The sequence below is a fragment of the Pristiophorus japonicus genome, chromosome 2, assembly GCF_044704955.1.
Source record: "Pristiophorus japonicus isolate sPriJap1 chromosome 2, sPriJap1.hap1, whole genome shotgun sequence".
NCBI classification, from domain to species: Eukaryota; Metazoa; Chordata; class Chondrichthyes; family Pristiophoridae; genus Pristiophorus; species Pristiophorus japonicus.
In genome coordinates, this window is record NC_091978.1 from 259,449,643 (window position 1) to 259,467,991 (window position 18,349).

The 18,349-nt window shown below is 44.4% G+C and overlaps 1 protein-coding gene across 1 annotated transcript in view; it reads right to left on the minus strand.

Annotated features, from left to right (window-relative positions):
* The window catches only part of egf (epidermal growth factor), a 231,298-nt gene that overhangs the window by 189,040 nt on the left and 23,909 nt on the right, over positions 1–18,349 (minus strand). The window contains 2 exon segments of the mRNA XM_070861900.1: positions 2,390–2,589; positions 8,108–8,239. Coding sequence (XP_070718001.1) covers positions 2,390–2,589; positions 8,108–8,239 — 332 coding nt within the window.

The window sequence follows — 18,349 nt, forward strand, 5'->3', positions numbered from 1 at the left end:
TCGGATTGCTCCCCTAGCTGGGTCTCAGGGCCTTTGCCGTTGCCAAGTGGTGGGCAGAGCCATAGGAATGTGTGGCGTCCCTGTCCTCCTTTGAGGGCTGCAAGGTCTCCCTGCTGCCCTTCAGAGGTAGTGGGAACCTGGTCATCCCAGGTCCCATTGGGAGGGCTGCGGTGATCCTTTTCTCCCCAGGTTCTGCCACGGAAGCCGGGAATTTACCTTCTGCATTGATCTTCTTCCTTCGGAGTCCTGCCATGGCCCAGAAGGTGAGGTCTGGTTGTTCGGGTTGGATCATCTTACCATTGGGTAGTACGGTCTGTGTCGTCGCCGCGCAGTCGAGTTGGACAGTATGATCTTCAGCTGCTGTGATGGATCCAAATTTGGGGCCACATAGGATGCCAATCGCTGGGACCTGGAGGCTTTCCCAGCTCCAACAGATTTGGATTTGCTTCATCCATCTTCTTCCTAGCAGCGTTGGACCATCACCAGCAACGATCCACAAAGGTAGCCAATGCATCGCGCTGCCGTAGGACACCTGGATATCCATGCTGCCAACCACTGGGATGGTGGCGATTGTGTAAGTGAGCAGCTTCATCTGGATTGGTAGCATTTTGGGTTGTTTGATAGGATTGTCCCAGAGTTTCTCGAAGGCCACCTGGTTCATCAGCAATTGGCTCGCCCCTGTGTCGACCTCCATCGCGACTGGAACACCATTGATTTCAACTTCTATTTTCAACGGGGAACTCTCGGTGGAGCAGGTAAACACTCCGTACACCTCTTCCTGGGGCTGAGCTGCCTCCTGGACTCTCTCTTCGTCTTCATCAGTACTGGAGCCCGGGTGATCGGCCAACTCTTCAGCGACTCGATGAGTAAAATTTCTTTTACACATTTGCTGCAGATGGCCTTTAGTGTTACAGCCTTTGCAAGTATAGTCTCTGTATTGGCACTGGTGGACTCTGTGATTTCCTCCACAGTGCCAGCATGGGGCTGGCCAATTGGCCCCCTCGGGCGGACACATGGTTGCGGGACTCAGGATTGCAGTCTTGCCTCTGAAAGGTGCCATTCGGTTCATTGTACTCGCCGTGTTAGAGTCCTGGGGTTGAAACATCCGCAGGCCGAGGCCATGAACGCTTGGCTCACGCTAATTGCCTTCTGCAGGGTAACCGTGGTGTCCGCAGAGAGCAGCCTGTGGAGGAGGCCTTCGTGGCAATTCCAATAACAAAGATGTCCCTCAGTGCTTCGATGAGGTGGTTGCCAAAATCATACGGTGCAGCCAATTGTCTCAGGTCTGCAGCATATTTTGCGATTTCTTGGCCTTCGGGCTGTCGGTGTGTGTAGAACCGGTGTCTGGCTGTGAGGATACTCTCTTTCGGCTTGAGCTGTTCCTGTATCAACCTTACGAGTTCCGCGAACATTTTCATTGTCATCTTCTCTGGGGCTAGCAAATCCCTGACAAGGCCACGAACGGTGGGCCCACAACTGCTGAGCAGGATGGCTCGGCGCTTATCAGCCAGCGAGGTCAGTGTGTTTCCAGCCAGGTCGTTCGTGATGAAGTTTTAGCCTTTCCACAAAGGCATCCCGATCTTCTCTATCAGCGAATTGTTGAAAGTTGCCAAGGTTAGCCATTTTTCGTGTGGAAATTCGTATTCTCATCGCCAATCATTGTGTCTGTAAGCACTCTAGTAATGACTCCACGAGATAAGGTATTGCACTTGAACTGTTGTGACCTTAGTCCATTTATTGCATCTCCTGAATGAGGTTACAGTAAGGTGAGCTCCCTTTTATACTTGGTTACCTGCGGTGTGCAGGTGACCTCTAGGTCTCCACCAGTTGCACCCTCTGATGATACAGGTATATTGTATACAGTGTAAAGATACATTCAATGGTCTTATGTAACTGTACATTGAATGTACAGAATTTATACATACACAACAATTATAACACAAACATGGTCACTTACTGACACCCAGGGTCGATTTCAAGCTGGACATATAGCAATCATCAGTGACCCCTGTACTGTGGGAAATGATGTAATTTGCGGTTACATTGGGCAGCCATGCCATGCTATGTAGCAGTAAAGGAGATGAAAATGCTGGCCGTGCTGACTGACACACACCATCCTGACTTGGAAATATATCACTGCTCCTTCATTGTCGTTGGGTCAAAATCCTGGAACTCCCTCCCTAACAACACTGTGGGAGTATTTTCATCACACAGACTGTAGCGGTTCAAGAAGGCAGCTCACAAAGGCAATTAGGGATTGGCAATATGTGCTGGCCTTGCCAGTGACACCCACATTCCATGAATGAATAAAAAACAATCACAATCTGAACATGATTCAAATTTGCAAGAATAAAGCCTGAAAGCTATGCCTTCAGTGTTGTACACCTACCTCTCTTTTTGTGCCATTTATAAAGGCCCGTTGTATGAGTCCTTTCTCTGTATCGGCCCAGTAGATTCTTCCATTCCTGTAGTGGAAGTCCAAGAGGACAGATATCCCAGAATTGGTCACGAGCCTCTGGTGGTTAGTTCCCTCTCTGTCAATCTTGAATATTGCATTACCCTGGCTGAAGATGAGGTATGGTGGTGGAACTTAAAGAAATTAAAAGCAAATAAATGTATGAACTGGACCTGATCAGAGACACAACAGAGCCTGAAAATTATTATTAACATTAGCAGCTAATCCTCCATTATTTGGGATTACCAAGCAGTCATACCCAGAATAAAGATTGGTGCACATTTCCTGATCATTTATCACATTCCCTGAAATTACTGTTTGGTGTAACTGGCTTCCGTACATCACTACACTGAAGAGATGCATTAAACTAGGCTATCACCTCTACAACAGGTATTTAAAGTAAATGTGTACCGTATTGTAAAGCTAATCCATTGCAGGTGTAAGGCATTCCCAACTGCCCATATCATAAATGTACACTATCCTAATTATTATGGCCAGCAACCTGCATTAGGCTGAGAAGGACCAGCAAAAACAGGGCTTCCAAAGATCTCATATGACAGACAAAGCCTGCAGGACTAGAATTTCGATTGGGCCAGAAAACGGCCATGCCACTGCGGGCCAAGAGTTAACGGCCACCCGGATAAAGAGCACAGGCAGCACATGAAGATTTTGTGTTGCCTACTGAGTGCAGAATCTCTTATGCAATGCGCTCTTTCTAGAGCTAATCTCAGCAGGAGGCCGAAGTCTGTTTTTAAGACATCATATTCTCACTAAGAGTTCTTCAAAAGTCTGCTGTTGTTAAAAATTTAATCAAACTCTCTTCTGCTCCATTTACATCATTAAACTCCTGATGAAGAGGTTCATGTTTCCTTTTTTTTAAACGTTTATTTCAATTTATTTCTCATGCAATGGTTTAAGGACATCTCTGCCACAGTCTTTCTGTGGTGCTTGCAGTCACAGTCCCTCCAGATCTGATCTGTGCTTTAAGAGGCACTCACCATGGGGTGAATCCCCTATGTGATATACCATTACTACTAGGCAGTCCCTCAGACTTCCAAACTTTGCATCTTATTTTACAAGTTCCTAAACTAGAAAATCCAATGTATAAAATTTAAGGAATTGCAGCTTTGATTTTTTTTCCCTCAGATTCTTACAACTGTAGTACTGTAAAGTTTATTTTTAAAGTATTTACCTCCTGTAATGTTTGACTGACCAGGTGGGGGAGATTTGATGCATCCCATTGGAAGCAGTTTTCACTCCAATTACATAGTCTGAGCTCTCCATAGTTACTAGTTATCTCAGCAGCGGTTTACTGTACGAGTAATAGCTCACCGTCACTTTCTCACGTCTTGACACACTGTCAATGGCTGCACACACACGCATGCTTTGGAGAGGGCAGAAAGAGCTCCAAAATGGGTGAGCGTGCGTCAAAGTGGTGTTGCATGCCGGTTGGCGTCACACTCCTGGTAATTAAAATACTTGTGGCAAGCACAGTCAATGGCAGCACTGCCAACCTGCCCAGTATGTCTCATGGGATACTCGCTTAGTCCAATTAAGATCTGCTGTATGGAAGCCTGCCTAATGATGTAAGTGTATCAAGACCTGTAACACAAAGTGTTATGAAATAGGTTTGCACATGTGATTCCTAGCAGTGATTTCCCAATTACAGTCAGAGTTTGCTGGGGCAAGTACCTAGTGGAGGAAAACCTGCTTTCGAGTAAGAAGAAAATGTTCAGGCAAGTCACTCATGGCCAATCTTACATATTGGTTACAGAATCGAATTAACAATTCCTAGAGAATGGTATAATGGTACTGGGGGAATCTAACATAAGAGGAATTAACTAAAACATTGCAAGTGGAATATAAATGCGATAAAAATGCATCATCATCCATCAAAGGCAGTCCCTTGGAGTCGAGGATGACTTGCTTCCACTCTAAAAGTGAGTTCTCAGGTGGCTCCAGGTACAGTCCAATGCAGGACCTACAGTCTCTGTCACAGGTGGGACAGACAGTGGTTGAAGGAAAGGGGGGGTGGGAAGCCTGAGTTGACGCACGCTCCTTCCGCTATCTGCGCTTGTTTCTGCTTGCTCTCGGTGCTGAGACTCGAGGTGCTCAGCCCCCTCCTGGATGCTCTTCCTCAATTTTGGGCAGTCTTGGGCCAGGGATTCCCAGGTGCCGGTGGGGATGTTGCACTTTATCAAGGAGGCTTTGAGGGTGTCCTTGAAGCGTTTCCTCTGACCACCTGGGGCTTGCTTGCTGTGATGAATCACCAAGTAGAGCGCTTTCTTTGGTAGTCTCGTGTCGGGCATGCAGACGATGTGGCACGTCCAATGGAGCTGATCGAGCGTGGTCAGTGTTTCGATGCTGGGGATGTTGCCTGAGCAAGAAGATTGACATTGGTGCATCTATCCTGCCAATGGATTTGCAGGATCTTGCGGAGGCAGTGCTGGTGGTATTTCTCCAGCGTTTTGAGATGTCTGCTGGATATAGTCCACATCTCTGAGCCATATATGAAGGCAGGTATCACTACTGCCCTTGTAGACCATAAGCTTGGTGCCAGATTTGACGTCCTGGTCTTCAAACATTCTTTTCCTCAGGTGGCCGAAGGCTGCGCTGGTGCACTGGAAACGGTGTTGGACCTCGTCATCGATGTCTGCCCTTGCTGACGATAGGCTCCTGAGATATGGAATGTGGTCCACATTGTCCAAGGCCCCGCCGTGGATTTTGATGACCGGGGGAAAGTGCTGTGTGGTGGGGTCAGGTTAGTGGAGGACCTTTGTCTAACGAATGTTTAGTGTAAGGCCCGTGCTCTTGTACACCTCGGCGAAGGTGTTGACGATGGCTTGAAGTTCAGCCTCCGAGTGTGCGCAGATGCAAGCATCATCTGCGTACTGTAGTTCAATGACAGAAGATGGGATGACCTTGGATCTAGCCTGGAGGTGGTGAAGGTTGAACAGATTCCCATTAGTTTAGATTAGTTCTACTCCAGCAGGGAGCTTGCTGAGGGTGAGATGAAGCATTGCAGCAAGGAAGATCAAGAAGAGCGTTGGTGCGATGACACAGCCCTGCTTGACCCCGGTCCGGCTGTGGATTGGGTCTGTGGTGGATCCGTTGATCAGGACCATGACTTGCATGTCATCGTGGAGCAGGCAGAGGATGATGGCAAACTCTTGAGGGTAGCCGAAATGGAGGAGAACGGTCCACAATCCCTCACGGTTGACAGTGTCAAAGGCCTTTGTGAGGTCAAAGAAGGCCATGTACAAGGATTGGTGCTGTTCCCTGCATTTCTCTTGTAGTTGTCGCAAAGAATCTTCGCACGTCGTGGTTGTCGGTTGTCCGTTGTACCCCTTAGTGGACGGAATCCATATTGTGACTCTGGGAGGAGCTGTTCAGCCACAGGGAGAAGACGATTGAGGAGGATTCTTGCGATGACTTTCTCTGTGGCAGACAGCAGGGAGATTCCTCTGTAGTTGCCGGAGTTGGACTTGTCCCCTTTCATGAAGATGGTCACAATTATGGCGTCTCGGAGATCTCCTGGCATGCTCTCCTCATTCCAGATAAGACAGCTGAGGTCATGCATTCATGCCCATAGTGCTTCTCCATCATGCTTTAGTGCCTCAGCGGGAATTCCATCTGCTCCTGATGCCTTGTTGTTCTTCAGCTGACGAATAGCCTTTTCTACCTCGTGCCGGGCTGGGATTGTGTTGAGATGGTGACGGGTAGCATGCTGCGGAATAGAGTTGAGGACACTCACGTCGAAGACAGATTCTCGGTTAAGGAGATCTTCGAAGTGCTCCTTCCAACTTCCTCTTTGTCCTAGATGAGTACGTCTCCGTTCTTGGCCAACAGCGGGGTAGGACCTTGGGTACTTGGGCCGTAGGTGGTCTTGACTGCGCTGAAGAATCTTAGCATGTCGTGGTTGTTGGCCAGCTGCTGGATCTCCTGTGCTTTCTCCACCCATCATCTATTCTTTAGGTTGCAGGTTTTTTGTTGGACCTCGGCCTTCAGCCATCTGTAGAGCTGCTTTCTTGCTCTCGAGTTGGATTGCTGCTTTAAATTCAGATATGTCTTTCGCTTGTGGCTTATTAGCTCCTGGATCTCCTGGTCATTCTCCTCAAACCAGGAGATCCTGCAAATGCAAATGTAATGATAAGAGATGGAATCTATGACATTTCAATACATTAATTAGCATATTTATTAATGACATTGATAGTTATGTTTTATTTTGCTTGCAACATTTTCTTTCCAATTAATTATTGAAATCTCTGCATCAAATCTGGTTGTCATTGGTTTGCAAAATTGTTCGCAATCCTCTCAAGTAAGACAGCTACAGATTTGTTAATCACAGGAAAACAACATTGTTTTACTGAAAGGGGTTCCACTGCTTCAGTGCCTAGGTTGTTAGTGATCAGCAACACAAGATCATGCATATCAACAGCCACTTCCCAGGCAAAGCATTGCTGTCGGTCAGTCTATCCTAGCAATCTCCACAGGTTACTGGATTTTCTGTTTGCACAGAGCAGATCGATGTTAGCATATTTAGAATATGTAGACTTCATTTACGTAAATGACATTAGAATGCTGAACTGGACTGAGTTAGGTTTTTCTCAAAAATTTAACAGCTGGCCTAGATTTTTGCCAACAACTTTCTTCCAGCTCGGTTTACAACCTTTAGTTTTTTTGATGATTGCAGTGGAATCTGTTCTCACAATGCAAGACCAACATTTTTGTTCATTTTAGTGACAAACATTAATGGTTATTGCCTGCTCAGGGCCTCATGGCACGGGGTGTCACCCAGAAGAACGGTAGTCAAGAAATTGTGGGCCTGCAGACCCCGATTTTTTAATCTATTCATTTAAATAGATGGAAAATTATAGCCTGAAGCCCCACAATTTCCCAGTTCCCACACTCTACAAGTGCCACTCCTTGCCGGAAACATCTGGAGGATTAGCCCTATTGCAGAAGAGTCCCAGTTAGCTTTTTGTTCCACATTTAATTAACACAAATTTGACTTTGTGATAATGTCAAATCAATTCAGCCACTCGTTCAACGTCTCTTCTGATTTTCATTTCCATTTAAGTTATTCGTCTGTTGCCCAAAGGATAATTTGACCAGTTTTGGGAAAATTGGCAATATTGAATATTCTATCACTATACCACAGACAGAAGGTGGCCAAGATGTCAGTTATAATGATAAGGAGAAGACCAGCTCCTAACCGATCTTAGGTTTCGTAACAACAGGAACAATAAGTATGTGAAAATGTGGATGTCAACTCCTATCATCACTCACCTGTTCCCTGTTAGACTAGGCCACCATTTCTTTGAGTCCTAGCCAAGGATCTCTAACATTAGACAAAAAGAGGATAAATCCAAAAGCAGTGACAGTTCAATTATACCATTCTCTCAAGAACAAAACAAGTGGGATCACTGGTGGTCACAGAAATATTCAAGCCACAGTTTTATTATATTGAAGCATTCATTTGATATTTGACTTAGAACTAAGGGAAATAGACATGAATGTTAATCAGATATCAAAGTAGCACTGAAGTGTTAGATTACATTACATTTTAGAGTGTAATGTTTTTTTTGGCTTAAGTTGTTTTCCTCTTGCTTTAAAAACAACAACATAAAAATAAGTTCATCGGTGACTTACAGTGTGCATGACAAGACCATTTATTGTCCTCTAATGTGTAACCAGGCAGACAGGAGCAGGTGTACGACCCTGGCGTGTTGCTGCAGATCTGACCACAAGTTCCCAGTCCACCTTCAAAGCATTCATCAATGTCTGAAAGATAATATTTATAACAGTGTGACAAGCTAGCAGGCTATTTGCAGTGACTCTGACCCACAATGCAGTAATTATTCATTTTACACAAAAAAACAGCATAAAAAACTTGGCTGGAGGAACAATTATTTTGTCTGAGATGCAGCACAATGTTTACATAGTTTATTAGAGAATCATACTTTACAATATTATATTTGTTAACATCCTTACCTTGATCATCATTCAGCCTGAAATCTTAAAACACAATTTTGTTCACAGTAATTTAAAATGGAAAGGCATTTTGGTCAGTAGCTTTGAAGATCGTTGTCTTATTTTCTAAATTCTTCACTACATTCATGATGTTATTTGTTCCTGTGGATGTAGAAGCATTGGTGCATGATGACTATTTTATGGGATGTTTCAGCTGGATCTGTCAAAAAGGGAGACTGAGGGATATAAAGATAATAAGCGGACTGCTTTTTTTATTTCAGGAAAGGTAAGGAACTTCCTTAAAATAGAGGATCAACAGGTAATGGGGAGAAGATAAAGTCCACGATAATAAAATCATATATCGACTTTGAGTGGAGCAGACTTAATGGGCCATATAACCTTTTCTCACTCCAGACAATTTTATATTATTGTGAATACATTTGAATGTTATTATATATTCTCCAAACCCATAGATAACAAGCAGTCTTGTTTCTCTTCCGTCTACTTCCAAGCTTATTCTCTCTAACTCTTTGGCCGGAGTTTTGTCTAACTGGGCGGGTTCAGTGTGGACGCTGTCCATGGCGGGTCACGACCCCGCTGCTGGCTCCATCCTATTGTTGAAAATGAACTTACCTTAATGAGGCCTATTAAGCTCGCCCGGCCAAATGAGATGGAGCGGGTCTAGTGACGTCATTCATGACATGTTTTCTACCGGGATCTTTAAAGGGATCATGGCCACATTACATTTGAAGTTTAATCTAACATAATGCTGTCAGTGTACTACAGCATTGGAGCGCTGCAAGCACTGACAATGACTGCACAGAGGCAGAGGGCTGCACCCAGTCTCTCCGATGTTAGAGCAGGCAGGGAGGTCCTCTTCCCTTCCGATGGGCAGAAGAGACCATCGCAAGATACCAAAACAGCCTGGTTGCAGATTGCAGAGGAGGTTACAAACAGGAATGGGTTCAGGAGGACCTGGGTGCCGCAAATGTTTCAATGATCTCATTAGATCAGGAAACGTTAGTACAAAGCCACACTCAACCTCATCCTGCTGTGAGTCTCATTACATCCCCATCACCCTGTCTTCCCAACCCTACTCCTGCACATCCTTACTGATACCAATATACCTTGCACCTCCACCCATTCCTCTCTCTATCTACGTTATCACATCCCCATCTCACTAGCTACCCCTCACATTAACCCTCATCCTAGTGCAATCATACTAACTAACAACACACAAGGGTAGGCAATTGGGAGTTGTATCCAATGTTCATGTAGAGTTTCTGTTAATGTGGTGTCAAGCATAAACATCTTTATTTTCAACACTTTACGGTCTTGGACAGATTTGTGGGCACCTTTGGAAGTGGCTTATTGAGTTGCAGTGAATAGTGAGTCTTAACGGTTCCCCTGCAATGGTGATGGATGTGAAAGGAATAGCTTGGTCATTGTAGGGATGCTTTATGCTGTTATTGTAGGGTGGTGCCAACTTGGTGCATCATCTGGCAGCCATATGGGTTTACAACTTCAAGTTAACTAAATCTGGCCATGAGGTGGCTATTCTTGGCCTCCCAGGCAGCAATGTGGTCGGGTGCTGATGCCCTCTGTCCTGTGCAGCATCAGTTGATTGTGGGTTGTTGTTGGTGCTGCTGGTGTACCTGGTGCTGCTGGTGTTGGGGGTCATCATGGTCAGATTCTGAGGACCAAGGTGAGACAGTATAAATGGCATCCACGTTGATAGAATAGATGGCAGGTGAAGTTCAGATGACAGAAGCATTTTTTCAATGGTGAAAGAGTTCTTCCAAAGAGGTGACACTGGTTGGAGACTTTGCTGGAAACACTTGCAGCCTGTAGAATCTGTGCTGGTGTGGAAATGTATTTTTATCTAAGCTGATACCATACGGTATTTGTGTGCCTTTTGATTAAAATGGAGTCCTGGCCCTTCCAGAACTTTCTGCATTTTAGCAGCCAGCTTATTATGAACAGCTAAACCTGCTGTTAGATGGCTGATGGTTATCAGACAGCTAGGAGACAAGTCATGCTGAGACAAGTAACCCCCCCCATGGTGCTCTCCTATTGTCTACACTACAGGAGTTCCATGTCACCCCACCCTTATCTTCTAGCCATTATCTCTTTCCTTTACCTCATCCATTTGAAGCAAACAGGTAAACTGACCAGGAAATTGGATAATCCTGATACAATACAAGACAGGTGATAGCCCATTACCTATGACTCATGGAGTAATGGCCGTTTGGCTTTCTGATAACCCTGACAAAAGGGAATATCTTGACACCATTTCAGTACCAGGATATAGTAATTAACTCTTTATCTGTATTCACTGACTGTGAGACAGAGCAATACACAGGGAGAGGCCAGAACTTGGGTTTTACTGTATAAATATCTTGTGAAGCTGTACCATTGCGGAGGTTTCATTTGGCCCTTGACTGAGTGAAACCTACCCCTTGCGAGCAAGTAAATTAAAAGGGAAACTTCCATCGGAGCTGTAAGTGTCGGAGTCATTCTTTTCTGAGGTCGAGATTTCGACAGTTATTGGAGGTTCCACCGAGATGCATACTCTCTATTCTGTGAGTAAAACGGATACAGGCATAGTGCCTCTCCAGTGAAAGGCTTCGGTGGCCAAACAAGGTGAGCCTTTGCTCACAAGAGGTTTCTTCACTGTTGAATCGCAGATGTAATCTGTTGTCCACAGCTGAGGTACTGCATCTAAAAGACTCGGCATTTAAAAGTTAAAGGTATTTTTTTTATAACCATTTCTTTCTCAGCTCGCCAGCAGAAGAGAACAGGTTCTGAAAAAAAATCTCGAGACAGCCCGGGGAAGGTTTCAGTAGGTAAGAAAGCGCTAGTCGATCGAAAAGGGTTCCAGGTTCTTATATGATAAGATTTTTATTGTTTTTAATTCGGAAGGGGTTCTTATGTGATAAGACTATTAAAAGAAAAGAAAAAAAAAGAAAGCGCTAATAATCGATCGAAGGTTCTTATGTGATAAGATTTTTATTGTTTTTAATTCGGAAGGGGTTCTTATGTGACAAGACTATTAAAAAAAAAGAGCGCAATCGATCAAAGAGTTTGGGTACGGAACCTTAAGTTTTATCAGCTGTTATTAGGATAAGTTAAGGACTCGGTCTGTAGTGGCGTACAACGCAGACTGAGAATTTGTTTAGAGGTTATGATTTGTGTACTCACGGGAATATTGTTTGTTGTCCTTGTATTACTGTTGTGTGCAATACCTTTGTGAGTCATTGCCATTAGAGAAACGGGAAGAGTCACTAGGGAAAATTGTGATTCGGGAAAAAAAAACACAAGGATTGATTAAGAAAAGAAACAGTAACTGATTGATCAACTACGATTGGTTCGTGCCAACATATCTCACACACCCAGACTGAGCCCGAATTAAGAGCCTTTTCAGGCCACGTAACGGCCAGGAGAAGTGGGCGTAGAGAACTCGGTTGGCCGAAAGGATTGTGAGATCAGAAACTGTGGTAAAATCTTAAATCATCCAGAATGGGGGCTGGAGCAAGTAAACCACCACCAAAAGGGACCCCAGCCCATTTTATGCTCCAGAATTGTGGTCAGTCTTCAATTGACCACCTAAGAGAATGGGTAAAATGGACTAAGGGTGAAAACAGGCCATTTCCACCCGATGGTTCATTCAATTTAGAGAGAATAACCTGTCTAGAAGAATGCCTTATAGACAGAGACCCAGGTAGAAGAGGAAAAAAAAAAGTGGATTGGTCAGCGTTTGGAGATTGGAAAAGGGAAGCTGAGGAACGACACGAGAAGAGCCTAAGAGTTAGCAAGCAGTGTAGTAGAGGGAGAAAGCAGGGGGATGAACGGGTAGAGCAGGTGAATCGCCCTCGACATAACAAACACCCATCCGTTATGGTTGCTAAAGAGACAAAGGCACACTCACCTAGGGCTCCGGAGGGTTGGGATAAGGATGAGGATGAGGACTGGGATGAGGATTGGACTCCCTACAGCCATCGACCACCGCCGTATGTTCCATCCCCGGGGGGTGCTCCAGGCCAAGGAGGAGATGATCCTCGGGCCGGAGTACAGGGAAACGGGGTAACACCCGCTCCCAACAATACAGGTGAGGCTGCAGGAAATATAAGTCAGTCACAAGGGAATCAATACCGTGACGGCCCTGCAGGGGGCACACGAAGTCATACCCGTGGACCAGAGCCCAGTGCCCTGGAGCCATCATCATCAGTATACCCAGTAAGACTTTTTCCCAGTCCACTCTCGGGGGGGGCTCCGGTCCCTATTTATCGACCATGGTCACCAAGTGAATTAAGAATAATTGTGGAAGGATTGGCAGACCCCAAAACCAATATTGAAAAGGCCATAGACCAGTTAAAAGTAATCATCTTGTGCCACGAACCCAGTATATTAGATGGTCAAATCTTACTGAAAGCATGGTTAAAGGACACAAATTTTGCCGAACTTGAGATAAAATTCAAAGATTTTAAAACCCATCGAGAGGCTCCGGATGCAGATCCCAGCACGAAGCCAGGAGAGGGGTTCTGGGGAAGATGTTGGGAAGCCTTACATTCGGTGTTCCCGAGGAAAACGAATTGGTCCAAAATTATGGAAACTACACAAAGAAAGGAGGAAGGGACGAAGGAATCAGAGGAACAGAAAAAGGAAGACTGAATAAAGAACTGTATGGACTATGGGGACTGATGGTGCTGGGATTGACAGGGTTTTACTTCACATTATTGATTACACCAGGGGTACAGACCCACCACCGAAGGGAATTGCACGTAAACGTATTTATGGCACTGAGTTATAGGTATGCTCAAGAAAGAAACTTGTCGAGTTGTTGGATATGTTCCCATGTACCTGTCCACTCCAGGGGGGTATTCCCCTGAGATCTGTCCCCTTTAACGAATCAGAAATGGTAGAATGGTTGACAGTGCAAAACAGGACAAAACTAACTAAGGGGCCAGAAACAAAGGAGCAAACAGAATGGAGGTCGGCAGGGTATAATCTTACAGCCTTCCAGGGATGGTACCAGCCCAATTATGATAATAACCATCAGCCTCCCTTCCTAAGCATTACTCCCAGAATAGGAAATCCTGAGGGTATAATATGCCTAGTGAGTAATGAAACTAAAAGAAATGGAAATGGAGAGACTGTACAAGATCAGAATGGATTGAGTTGTCCTTGTGAAGGACAAAATGGGGGAATGTGGAAATGTATTTTTATCTAAGCTGATACCATACGGTATTTGTGTGCCTTTTGATTAAAATGGAGTCCTGGCCCTTCCAGAACTTTCTGCATTTTAGCAGCCAGCTTATTATGAACAGCTAAACCTGCTGTTAGATGGCTGATGGTTATCAGACAGCTAGGAGACAAGTCATGCTGAGACAAGTAACCCCCCCCATGGTGCTCTCCTATTGTCTACACTACAGGAGTTCCATGTCACCCCACCCTTATCTTCTAGCCATTATCTCTTTCCTTTACCTCATCCATTTGAAGCAAACAGGTAAACTGACCAGGAAATTGGATAATCCTGATACAATACAAGACAGGTGATAGCCCATTACCTATGACTCATGGAGTAATGGCCGTTTGGCTTTCTGATAACCCTGACAAAAGGGAATATCTTGACACCATTTCAGTACCAGGATATAGTAATTAACTCTTTATCTGTATTCACTGACTGTGAGACAGAGCAATACACAGGGAGAGGCCAGAACTTGGGTTTTACTGTATAAATATCTTGTGAAGCTGTACCATTGCGGAGGTTTCATTTGGCCCTTGACTGAGTGAAACCTACCCCTTGCGAGCAAGTAAATTAAAAGGGAAACTTCCATCGGAGCTGTAAGTGTCGGAGTCATTCTTTTCTGAGGTCGAGATTTCGACACTGGAAATGGACTAAGCAACAGCTTCTGCCTGAGGAAAATGATCATCTGTCAAGTGGGAGCTTTTAATGTACATTTGATGATGACAAGTAATCAGCTGGAGCAATGACCACGGAACTCCCGCCTCAAGTTGACAGACATGGATTCCTAGCTGCATGGATCCCGTGGCCATACGGAGAAATTTAAAAAGTAAGCGAAAAAGGCTCTTAAGTGCCTGTAAACTATCTGACATTGATTTCAATTGGGTCAACCGCTCACTACCAGTCAGATCAGCTCCATGATGACAGACGCGCCTGAGGGAAAGAGTCCCCAAAAATAACAACTTGCCCACCACTGATCGTGCCTGCTACCACCCTGGAATATTGTCTTTCACCAAGTCTGCCCTTTTTCTTCATGGCTCCTCCATTCATGGTTCATCATTCTTTGGTTCACCGAACTCTCAAATTTGAATTGTGGGGTGATTGAACAATAACTCAAATGCCAATATTCCAATGATCTAATGGACTGGATATTTTATGTTGCATAAATATCAGCATACAAATATGAAATTCCTTCATCCACTATTTTAACAGAGGCATTAGACGTGTTTTATTTTGCTTGCAAATCAAGAGTCACGATACTTCAAAGTAATTCATCATGTGAAGCGTTTGGAGATATTACTCAGAGATGTGAAAGGACACAATCTAAATATAAGTCTTTTGCTAATTTTATAAAATACATCCTTGAAGTCTCAGCAAATAACATTTTTCTTGAGGCAGCATTTGACTTTTTAAAAACAATTTCTCCTATATTTCACAATGGGTGTATGATGGACAAAGGGAAGCAAATGATCTGTACATTTTCAGTTACTTCCTCTCATTCATATTGAGATTTTTTTCTGGGGTCTGTGCATTAAGTTGTTTGCTCCAGGAGGAATTTTCGGAACATGTGCAAAAACTTACTGGGGTCAATTTTGAGTGTCCATTCCTGGTATTAACAGGAAGGTAACAGCCTCAAAATGGGGTCAGTAGCCTTACCATTCTGTTAACACCAACGATGTGGTGTCCAAAGAGCCTGCCTATTTCAGGTGATAGGCCCCTTTCAAAATGGAAATACGGGACCAATGACATTAAATGGGACACCAATTGCATTTTAGGTAAGAACTGGTCGGAGCCTGCACAGTGTAAACTCTGATAAGTTTCATGGGTGATGGAAATAAAAAAGGCCCTCTGAAGGTCTTTTTGTGGACTGCGGTGAAGCACTCATTCTCCTTCGGGGCCCCCAAAATTAATCTGGGCCGTTGGCAGCAGCTTTCAGATTTCAATCTAGCGAGCTGCATCGAGTCGCCTGTTTGGTGCCGTGCAGCTAGCCTGCTGAATTTACATGAAGCCAGAGCCTCAAATTATAGGGACTCTTTACTGCCGGAATGGGGTGGTTGACCAGAGCACTCTGCCAATCGGCCACTAAACAGTCAAAATAGACCCCAATGACTGCTCCAACAAAATTACAACTATACTGAATGCACGGCCTAACTCTAACGCACAAATTAATGCACCCTCCTCACCCCCGCACCAAGAGCTTTATTTTCTGTAAACAGCACTACCTTGAGAATTATACATTTATAGATGTCACTTATTTATACCTCAGGTGTATTCTACAGCTATGACAAAACTACAAGTGGAAGCAATTGCCTAAATGTCTGACATATGACTTCAAATAACCTAGCTCCAGCTAACCACTGTGTCTCATGCATGCCTTGCATAAGCTGTAGGATGTGTACATTCCTCTTAATGATATTACATAAGAACATTAGAAATAGGGGCAGGAGTAGGCCATATGGCCTCCCAAGCCTGCTCCGTCATTCAATACGATCATGGCTGAACTTTAACATCAACTCCACTTTCCCACCCTATCCCCATATTGTTGGATTCCCTTAGTGACCAAAAATCTATGGATCTCAGACGAATATACTCATCGACCGAGTATCCACAGCTGTCTGGTGTAGAGAATTGCAAAGATTCACAATCATCTGAGTGATAAAATTACTCTTCATCTCAGTCTTAAACCACTCCTTATCCTGAGACTACGATCACTAGTTCTAGACTCTCGAGCCAGGGGAAATGACCTCTCAACATCTATCCTGTCAAGTCCGCTAAGGGGTAGAAATTCATTAGCTTAGCCTTGGAAAGGGTCGTAACAGGGACGCGAAAGGGGTTCGGAGCCACGAGCGCTGGCATTCGCGCCGCTCGGCTCATTCAGTGAGCTGGTGCCGGCGGTGTTGACCAGTACCGCCCGGTATGCAACGTTCCCAGTTTTGACATCGCAATGATTTTTGTTTGGTGTTGAACCTATGGCGCACCCTAGTGGGACTGCCTGGGAAAGAGGGCAGTCCGAGCTGTTCCGGCGGCAGTGAGGGAAGGAATGAATACATCAGATAAGTGTGATTGTTTTTATTTCTTTATTTTAGCAATTTATTTTTATGTGGGGTGAGCAAGGTATTGGGAATTAGTTTTTTTGACGATTTTTCTGAGGCCGACTCTTTAGCTTGGAATTTTCAATTGCTCAGCCAGACTAATGCTAAGACAGGTATGGAATGCCTCCCTTAGCGCTCAGGACCCAACTGCTGAATTTTGTGGCTGCAGACGCAAACCATTTCTTTGCGCAAAATTTACCATCCCGCCGTCATTAGCGCCCCAATTAGCCTTAAATCGAATTTCCACCCTTAAGAATTTTATACGTTTCAATAACATCACCTCTCATTCTTCTAAACTCCAGAGAATATAGGCCATTCTACTCAATCGCTCTTCATAGTACAGTTCTCTCAATGCAGGAATCAAGCTAGGGAATCTTTGTTGCACCCTTTCTGAGGCAAATATATCCTTCCTTAGGTAAGGAGACCAAAACTGTGCACAGTACTCCAGGTATGGTCTCACCAAAGCCCTGTACAATTGCAGCAAGACTTTCTCATTTTTATACTCTAACCCGCTTGCAATAACAGCTAATATACCATTTGCCTTCCTAATTGCTTGCTATACCTGCATGTTAACTTTCTGTGATTTGTATGCAAGGACGCCCAAATCTCTCTGAATCCCAACATTTACTAGTCTCTCATCTTTTTTTAAAAATTCTGCTTTTTCATTCTTACTACCAAAGTGGATAACTTTACACTTCCTCACATTATGCTCCATCTAACACCTTCTTGCGCATTCACTTAACAGGTCGATATCCCTTTGCAGCCTGTTTACATCCTCCTCACTGCATACTTTCCCATCTAGCTTTGTATCATCAGTAAAGTTGGATATAATACACTTGGTCCCCTTATTTATGTCATTGATTTAGATTGTAAATATCTGAGGACCAAGCACTGATCCTTGCACATGCAATAGTTACAGCCTGCCAACTGGAAAATGACTCGTTTATCTCTACTCTCTGTTTTCTGTCCTTTAACAAATCCTCTATCCATGCTAATATATTACCCCCAACCACATGAGTCCTAATCTTGTGTAACAACCTCTTGTGTGGCATCATATTAAATGCCTTCTGAAAATCAAAATATATGACATCCACTTGTTCTCCATTATCTACCCTGCTAGTTACACCCTCAAAAAACTTAAATAGATTTGCCAAACACAATTTCCCTATCATTAAACTCTATTGACTCTGCCTAACTATATTGTGATTTTCCAAGTGCCCTGTTATTTTGCTGACCTTGGCGGGTTCGTGGCAGGAAACATCGATGGTGGGTCGTGACTCTGCTGCGAGCTCCATCCCGCTGTCTGAAATGAGTTTCACTTGATGGACTTGTTAAGCCCACCCAGCGTGTTTCATGGTCCAATTAGAGGAAGCAGTTCTGGTGATGTCATTTGATGACACACCATCAGCCAGGTTCCTTAAAGGGGCCATGTTCAATTTTGTCTTGACATTTGTGCTGTCAGTGTTCTACAGCATTGAGGTGCTACAAACACTGACATTGACTGCACAGAGGCACCATGCTGCAACCAGGCTCTCCCATGACTCCCTCCATATGATTATGGTGGGAGTCACAGCATGCAGAGAG